The 8,873-nt window shown below is 41.3% G+C and overlaps 1 protein-coding gene across 2 annotated transcripts in view; it reads right to left on the bottom strand.

The window, feature by feature from the left end:
• Positions 1 to 932: 932 nt before the first annotated feature.
• LOC134643527 (arf-GAP with coiled-coil, ANK repeat and PH domain-containing protein 2-like) overlaps positions 933 to 8,873 on the bottom strand; it is a 56,393-nt gene continuing 48,452 nt past the window's right edge. Inside the window, exons 24-25 of one of the 2 annotated variants that reach the window (XM_063495941.1) lie at positions 8,741 to 8,802; positions 933 to 4,111 (exon numbers count right to left, since the gene is read on the bottom strand). In XM_063495941.1, coding sequence (XP_063352011.1) covers positions 4,032 to 4,111; positions 8,741 to 8,802 — 142 coding nt within the window. In that variant the 3' untranslated portion in view covers positions 933 to 4,031. Of the gene's footprint in view, positions 4,112 to 6,195; positions 8,803 to 8,873 lie in introns of those variants that run through there. The other variant, XM_063495940.1, reaches the window with a different exon arrangement.

Genomic DNA, 8,873 nt, shown 5'->3' with positions numbered 1-8,873 from the left:
ATCTTCAATCACTTTATAGGTCCCTTACTAGTACTGGTTTGGACCTGCTTCTGTTTCTGAGCTGCTTTAATTCATCATGGCAGAGATTCGACAAGGTGCTGGAAACATCCCTCTCAGGTTTTGATCGATGTTGACATGATAGCATCACACAGTTGCTGTAAATTCATAAGGAGAATCTCCCGTTCATTTGAAATCACTGTAACGTTATGGGGTGGTGTGTTATCCTGCCAGAAGGAGCCATGGCACATGCGGTCTTAACAGCTGGACAGATTCTCAGCTGGTACTCAGAAGCCCAGTGTGCTAAAAAAAAAAAAAAAATGCCCCACACTACTACACCACGAGCAGCAGCTTGAACCGACGACACGAGGTAGGATGGATCAGTGCTTTTCATGACCCCACCATATGAATATTGTGTAAATGGTAGCCTCACTCTCCTCCTCTTAGCCGACAGGAGCGGCATCTGGTGTGGTCTTCTGCTGCTTAAGCCCATCGGCTTCACAGTTTAACCATATTGTGTGTTCAGAGATGCTCTTCTGCATATCTTAAATGTAAGAAGTGGCTTTTGAGATTGCTGTTGCCTTTCTACAGCCATCTACTACCACTGACTGGATACTTTCTCTTTTTCAGACCATCCCCTGTAAAACCCCAGAGATGGTTATGCAGAAAAATCCCAGCAGATCAGCAGTTTCTGACACACTTGGACCAGCCCCCCTGTCACCAACAACCATGAGTGGAATTTAGGATTGTTGTCTAGTTGGATTTTAAAAGGAAAGAAAAGTTTTTTCTTTCTTCATGAGCAGGCTGTGAGTTAAGAAAACCTCTCTGTCGTACAATAACCTAACCTGTTAACAGTGTCAAACGGCTGTTTGATGATTTTAATGAAGTCAAATGAAGAACTCTGGTTAATCAAAATAAAAGAACCAACACTGAGCTGAATCCTCAAGTCTGTATGTATTGAAATCCTTCCATATTACAGGTATAACATACAGTACATGTATATTGGTGTACAGACAGGCAATTTAAAAAAAGGGGGCTAAAATTTTTGAACGATACAAAGAACAGCATATACAAAAGCTTATTTAATGATTCAAGTACCTTTAACTTTATACTTCAGTCCTCTGGAGAATTCAAAAGCAACTGTACAAAATGTACAAGAATTGTATCCCAAGTTTCATCAGCCCCAGGTTTCCTCTGCGGTTAACATCTGACTGTATGTCGTGTAACTTTCAAAGAGAACAGAAGTGAAGTGCAGGAGAAGCGAGGAACACAGAAACTCACAGTACAAAACTTCCATCAGTGAATTTGTAGAAGTCGTATTTGAAGATTTCACTGAACTCACCCGGAGGCGTCTAAACTGGATCAATCAGGTTAATGTCTCAGCTCAACACACGAGAGGACAGAAACAACAAATGTCCCACAGCGTGTGCATTATTCACTAACACATCCAGTTACTCTGCATCGCTCTGAGTTTACAGGTCTGTCATTTTCAAAATATATTCCCAAAAACCTGCTAACAAATTTCATTGAAGGGTCGGTGTAGTTTGCTCCTAATTAGTTATGAGAGACGGTGTGCACCATTTACATGTCTGAGTAAACCTCGGCCTCTGTGCTTCAGCGACAGCCATTCAGTGGATCTATATTTAATCTCATCTTCTGTATATTGTTAGAGGCAGGAAACAGCACTCCAGTGCTGAATTCAGCTGGTCTAAACACGCACACACAGCAGACTAATTGGAAAGAAAAGCACTGATATTGCTTATAGATTCATCCATGAAATAAGAAGATGCTCATTTTCAGAATTTTTAGTGGTCTGCTGCTTTGTAGTTACGCTGTCAGGGGCAAATGTGTACTTCCCAATGAGTTGGCGAGCAGTTTCTGGCAGTTGCGAGTCGAAATTGACCACAAATGCGTATTATATAAAGTTGCTTTGGTTGCTAGCGGATTGCCACAGTTGTTGAAGTCTGCACAGAAGATGCTAAGTACTTTTGAAATGGTAGTAAATCTTGAAAAAAGTCTGCCCAAAATAATGAAATGAGTTCAAAGCATTATAATAAGTCAGTGGTAAGGCACAATTTCCATATCTAGTTTGTGTCACACTTTTTCGAGCTTCACTAAAACTCAGCGGTGTTTGCAGATGACTATACACCGCCCATGCAAACTATAGGCGACAATTGCAATCTACTAGCAACCAAAGCAACTGCAAGGAGCTATCTGATGCCTTTGTGACCGCCAACAGCGACTCGTCAGCCGGTCAGAGAATTCACATTTTTCACTAACGACCAAACCGAACAGCAACCTTGCACCGAGGAAAAAACAAAGCCAACAGTTGCACGTTGATTGCACTGAATTTTTTGGTGTCAAAGACCAAGCGTGCAATATCCTCAACCTTTAGGTGACCACGAGGGAGGGAGCGTGTCTCCAAAGAAAGCCGGGACACGGACTGACTGCAATCGCTCTCAGACAGATTTGCTGATGATACAGTCAGTCTGCACCGGTGAGGGCGACTCATCTGTGATGCACATCTTTACAATAGGAAACTTGACTCACCTGGTCTAAACCGGTTGTACCGTGGTTATATTCCTATATCAAAGCAAGGCTGCTGAGCACCTGTGTCATTTTGCAGTTAAATTGCCGTCCTGCAGCAACTACATCGTTATTTATGGAAGAATTACCGCTCCAAATGTAAGCGACTTCATGCAACTGCCAACGTGACCCCATTCAATCACAAACTGATATCAGACTGACTCCAGCATCTTCTTCCCGTCCTCAAAGCTACACCTATTTCAAAGGCACACAGTCGCAGCAACGTTTTGGTACAGCCACTGTATTTTGTGTGACTGCAGCATTAGATACGTTACAGACAACCGCTAAGCTATAAAACACATTTTACCGCGCGCTGCTGTCGTCTTATTAAAGGGCTTTTATAATGATCGATAGCCGACTGGTTTACAACAGCAGGAGGTTCTTTTGTTTTTCTGTCGAGCTGCTGTGAATGTTGAACCACTCGACTATGGCAGGATTGACCAGCATTAACTTTTTTCTTTTTGTTTTTCATGGATCTACTCTGGGAAAATGCCATTATAATAAAAACAGCGTTACACTGTCACACCGACAAATACCTGGAAAATTATTGACCCATAAAATAAAGCATTACCTGTATCTACACAGTTAAATCATCCCAATAATGACCGATGGTTTTTGAAACCACTGCAGGTACTTGTGAGAAATTACATTTCTAAAAAAGAAAAGCATTTAAAAATCAAGTCAAATCAACTATTTAACCTTACATGTGAATTCATTCTGGGTTTACTGCTGTCAGAGATCACTGTACACTTCAAAGCCACCATCCAAACTGGTAAACGTCTGTGGTGATTTAACATAAAAGCATACGGACACTTATACACTTGCTGATGATTCTCTAAAGAAAAACTTACATTAAAAAAAATGCTGCAGCTCATTAAGAGAGTCCCAATGAAAGGAGGAAGCAGTTAACAAAAGCATGAAACAGAGCCTTTAAAAGTCTGCCGTGGGCTTACTTCTCTGTGCAGCTCTGATGCACCACAACTTTAACTTTATTAAAAAAAAAAAAAAAAGCAATAAGTGTCCTTCACCGTCACAAAGTGTGACAGCAAACATTTAACTCAGTCAAAGTAAGCGACAGCCTTGACGGCATCTTTACATTCAGTCTGAGTGTAATTATCATTTGATTTAAGACTATGTGAATCCTTCCAAAGGCTTTAACACTGTACCATTTACTTACTGTTATACATCCTATTAACATGCACAGTTTAAAAAAAAATCCACTGTTGAAGCTCCCCTTCACTTGAACGAAGCACTCGCCTTGGTGAAAATGAACTGATGAAAGGGAGCTTTGGCTACATTAGATACGGTCGCTGGCTTTGATGCGGCCGTTTCTGAATGAGTGTGAATGGGAAGTAGACATCATTCCAATTTTTGTTCTTGTGAAAACAGCCCTTCTGACCGCGGGTGGACGGCGCTCTGCAGCGTCACGGCCGCTGCGAGGCGTACTGCTAGTAGCGGTTCAGCTTGTCTGGGTCATTGGCGGCCATGTGGGTGAAATCCTGAAAAATGTCCTGGTACGTTTCATCTCCTGTAAAAACACGGGGGAGAAAAGACATGAGTAACAAAACTTTTCTTTTTTTATTTTCTTAGGAAACAGTGTAAGACCATAGACTGTATATCAAAGATGGACATTTTGACCTTTAAAAAAACAAAAAAACAAAAACTAGGCAAACAAAGAAAAGGATTATAATTTACAAAAACACATCATTTTGTATTTAATAAGATTTAAAACTAGTGACTGAAACCATCAAGTCAATTATCAAGGTCACTTCTGTACAGTAGTATTTTTTGCAACCAGAGGGGTCGCCCCCTGCTGGTCATTAGAAAGAATGTCAGTTTAAGGTACTTCCACAAAACAGTGAATTTATGCTTCAGAGTTAAATCTGCACCGCCTTAAGATATGATTATACAGCTCTGAAGTAATGAATCCTTCTTTGAAGACCACTTTAAGTCCACTCCCTGGGGGGGCGCACGTGCAGCTGGTGCACTGTAAATTCCCCGTTGGTGAGTCTGTGTGGTCACAAAAAACAGACAGAAATGGGGCATCCCCACAGACCCTTGCGGTCCAATCTATATCGCTCAATGTCTGTGTTAAATCTAGCCGTCAGTAACCTGATGTGCACCTCCAAGAAATGCATCTGTACATTGTGTTAAAGCAGCTGCAACGATATTAATTGGCCTGTTCAGTGCAGTCAATTCATTCTGTGCATTTGCTGCCACTTTTTCCACCTGAGTTTTTTTTTTGTTTGTTTTATTCATCAGTGAGAGAAAAACAATTATTGCCTCAATATAACTCGCAGATTTCAGTAAATCCCTGGAGGGAGACTCAGAAACTATTGCAATGTAAATGAGGAACAAAAAGTCCAAAACATAAGGAACAAATATGTTTGCCTCTGCAATAAAGAATGGTGCCAGGATTTTATTTGTTTCTATTGTAGCTGGCACCGTATATAAAACACAGAGTTACTGTAAAGTAATCACAACATAATCCCTGAGCACAGGCCTGAATACTGGCAATCATGCCGGCCACTTGGTAGGCTTTACAACGATTCACCGAAGTCGTCTAAATCAGCCACGAAACCCTACGCTGTAACCTGATGTGCCCCTCCCTAGAAATGCACTGTGATTGGCCCGTTTAGTACCATCCTTCCCTCCTATTCACATCCAGCTATTTCTTCTGTCGCCGTATCGCAAATCAAATGAAAGAGAAACAATCAATTCAGCAAGAGAATCTTAACTGCCAATTAGTGACGTAGTGGCAACAGTGGCACCCCGAACACAGGTGCCACTGAAGTGGTTTTTGTAATTTCCACGTTTGCGGTTCCACTTTCAGCCTCATCACCGGACAGTTATCACAAAGGTACAGCCAGACGTCTGCGTGCCTGCCTGTTTTTGTGACTCCAGCTGCACAGACTCTACATAGGACTCAGATGCAGATGTTTAAATTAAGCTCAAGCTTCACATGCCAGACAGAATTATGGAAATTATGTACATCTTTTATATACAGTCTATGACAAAAACACTTCATTGTAGATACATTTAAGAAGGAAAAAAAACTGTTTACTGGACTGCTCATAACTTATGTTCACTATAAACTAAAGTATTGACGGGGCTGCATGAAATCCTCCACCTCGTATCTTCTGCTGTAGCACAAATGTTTTGTTTCCTGCGTAGAGGCAGGTGTTTAAACAATGTTCACAAATAGCTGAACTTTTCCCCATATTCCCCTTCATATTCATATTCTGCCAAAGTCTTCAAGTTGTCAAGACTACAGTGATCATAAACCACAATGCAGTGGAATTTCACATACGCCCTCATTGTGCTGGTGTAAAGCAGGTAAAACATGCACAGAGTTTTATGCGAAGTGGGGAGGGGGCTCATGCAGCGACAGTGTCATCAGTGTCAACAAGAGTGAAAAAGAAAAAATAATTAGCCATACCTGTTAAGAGTGCTGGCGTGGTTGCGAAATATGAAACAGAACAATGTAGAGGGGAGAAAAGAGGCGAAGGACAGGAGAAGCAAAAAGGCAAATGTTTGAGGAAACAGTCAGCGAGGCCCTCGTGAGCAACTGGACAAGGACTCGGAGAGAAAAGACAGCCCACAGACAGCAAGTTTGTTTCATCAACAACTGTATTGTGTTTAAAGTGCAGGAGTTTATGTACAAAAATACAGTTGTGTTGGCCTCAGCACCCCAAAGAAAGAGAGAAAAGAAGAAAGGCACAAACTCTGGGGAGGAGAGTGAGAAAAGCAAAATACAAAAAGTGACAGAACAGATTTACATAAAAGATAACGTGAGAGTGTGTTAGGAGGAAGAGAAGAAAATTCCACCTTAATCAGATCAGTGGTTCTCAGTCAGTTTTAAGGGTAAATTTATCGTTTTGGGGTTTTTAAGAACACGACATGATGTTGTAAAAGAATAGTATTTAAAAACATCGTAAAATTATTTTTAAAAACCATTTAAATGCCAAGAAATATTAAACCGAGAACCACGGCTCTGCACTTCAAACACTCGAGTCAAGAGAATTTTTTTAAAGAGAAAAGAAAAGGAACAGAGGACTGATGAGGTCACCTCTCCCTCACATTCATTAACCCTGAATATCCCTCATCACTCTCAGCACTCATCAGCTGATTGGAGGGTGCTGATGAAGAGACGCTGGAGTACCAAACATGTTTTTAAATCTCCTTTTCTGCTCAACACAAACATCCTCTCACAATCACTGCTAACAAACCTGCTGCTGACCTGTTCGGCATCAGCAGCAGTTTCTAAATCAGTCTCTATTAATAACCATTAAATAAACAACAACAAGACAAAAGAACTTCTAGTTATTTGTCATAAGGTCCAAACAGCTACTAACAGTGCATCTTCCTCCAGCTGTGCATTTCGCCCTTAGTGTAAACGTTCCGTTCTTTGAGAAGAAATGAGCTCAGCCCTCCCCTTCCTGTGTGTCAGCACACACAAATGAACAAATCCTTTTGCTCCACAATCGCACACAAACATTTCATAGAGAACTACTAAACACCAGGAGATCTCTAACACCCAGGCACATCCACACAAATCAGCGATTAGAAACGTCGCATTGACGCTCTGCCTGCAGCAGGGGGCGCTGCTCTTTCAGTGACCGTTTCATCAAAGTGCTTTGGTGCCCTCCGAGCAGTCGGGGGCAGCATGAGAGAGAAGATGTGGGATGAAACTGGGGTACAGTTCAATCATTCATTGGCTGTCAGCAAACCTCACCCTCCTCTCCGTCTACATTCATTTTGAATACCTAGATTTGTTTTCAATTTCTTTGTTCGTTTTTTTTTAAATAATAAAGCTCCCATAATGATTAACGTGAATATAAGCCAGGACAAGCAGGTGATCAAAAGCTATACATGGTTACATGTGGATACGTTTCTAGACTATTGCACTATTGCTGCTTGAAATGTACCACCTTAAAATCCACTAACATTCAGGACGATTAGTGCAAGGGCCCTAAAAGTCCTTTTTGTCTTACAATTCTGGATTTCCCATGATTATGGGCAATGAGCAAGCACACTACAACCAAGACACTCAAAAGAAAAGTATGCAAACACAAGAGTCCTCATGGCACTTACTGCTGTGCAACCAGAGTCACTCTAAAAACATTATTTACAGCATGTACAGTAAGAATACCTAGACTTACTAGAGTCATCTCTATAAAAGAAAACTGCTCTAAAAACATCTGTCATGTAACACCAGAAAGATGCGTCATTAAATAAGTAAACAGGCCTTGACAAGTAGTTAAGACTTCAAATAAGAACCATACAGTCATGGGAAAAGGTACAGCAGTTGCATAACCATTAACAGGAAGGTGCATAAATGACTTCTGAAAGGTCAGTTGGAAAGGAAAAAGATTACAGACACACGCCACACCTCTCACAACGATTTTAAAAAGTATCATTCAAAAAGTCTCGATTATTGCCGGATACTGTAGTAGAAACTGCCCTCCCTCTGAGGTCTGAGTGTCACTGGATACTGGTGGCAGTTACTGGGCAGATTAATTTATTTATATATATATTTATTTATTTATTTTATTTTTTGCAAAGATACTGTGACTGCTGGCAGAAACACAACAGGAATTTAAAAATAACAATTACTTTAATCAAAACAACAAAACAAAAACCTACTTTCTAATCACCTCTAAAACCGAGGAAAAATATTTTTGTGCTATCAGTAACTTGACATGAGTAACAGTCACTTAAATGGAAAAGGTGGATGTTCCAGTTTGGAACAAAAACTCTAATACTGCCCAGAGTCGATGGCTTTAACCCTGCCGCTGAGGGACAAGGTGCAGAGCTGGTGGAGCACCTGGCAGGAAGTTGTAACAGCAGGACACATGAGCACAGCTGGCAGAGTTAGGCTCAGCTCACTTAAATAGGCCAGTGGATTAAATTCCTCTCAATAAAGAAATCGCCCAGATTTTTAACAATACCCCTGAGAATGGATGATCGGGGGTGGTGCTCTTTTAAGTCAGCTGACCCCAACTCCGACACTTGAGCTTTACGTTTCCTAGGCGTTGTTGGCTCAACATGCTGACGGCAGCAGCTGGTTATTCAGATTCATCCAGCTGCAAGCTAATAAACTCCTGCATGCACTTCCTGTACTGCATCTCGGTGGGGCTGTTGGAGTTATATTGACCTGACTGGCTGTAGGGCCCCTCCGCCTCCCGCATCTCCTCGTTCATCTTGGCTAGTCGCAACCTGGGGAGCGAATAAAGAAACAGGAAATTAAAGGTAACAGCACATCTCAATCCACTCTATAATCTAAGATT

This window comes from Pelmatolapia mariae, linkage group LG15 (genome assembly GCF_036321145.2).
Source record: "Pelmatolapia mariae isolate MD_Pm_ZW linkage group LG15, Pm_UMD_F_2, whole genome shotgun sequence".
NCBI lineage: Eukaryota > Metazoa > Chordata > Actinopteri > Cichliformes > Cichlidae > Pelmatolapia > Pelmatolapia mariae.
This window is presented reverse-complemented; position numbering and strand designations above follow the sequence as displayed.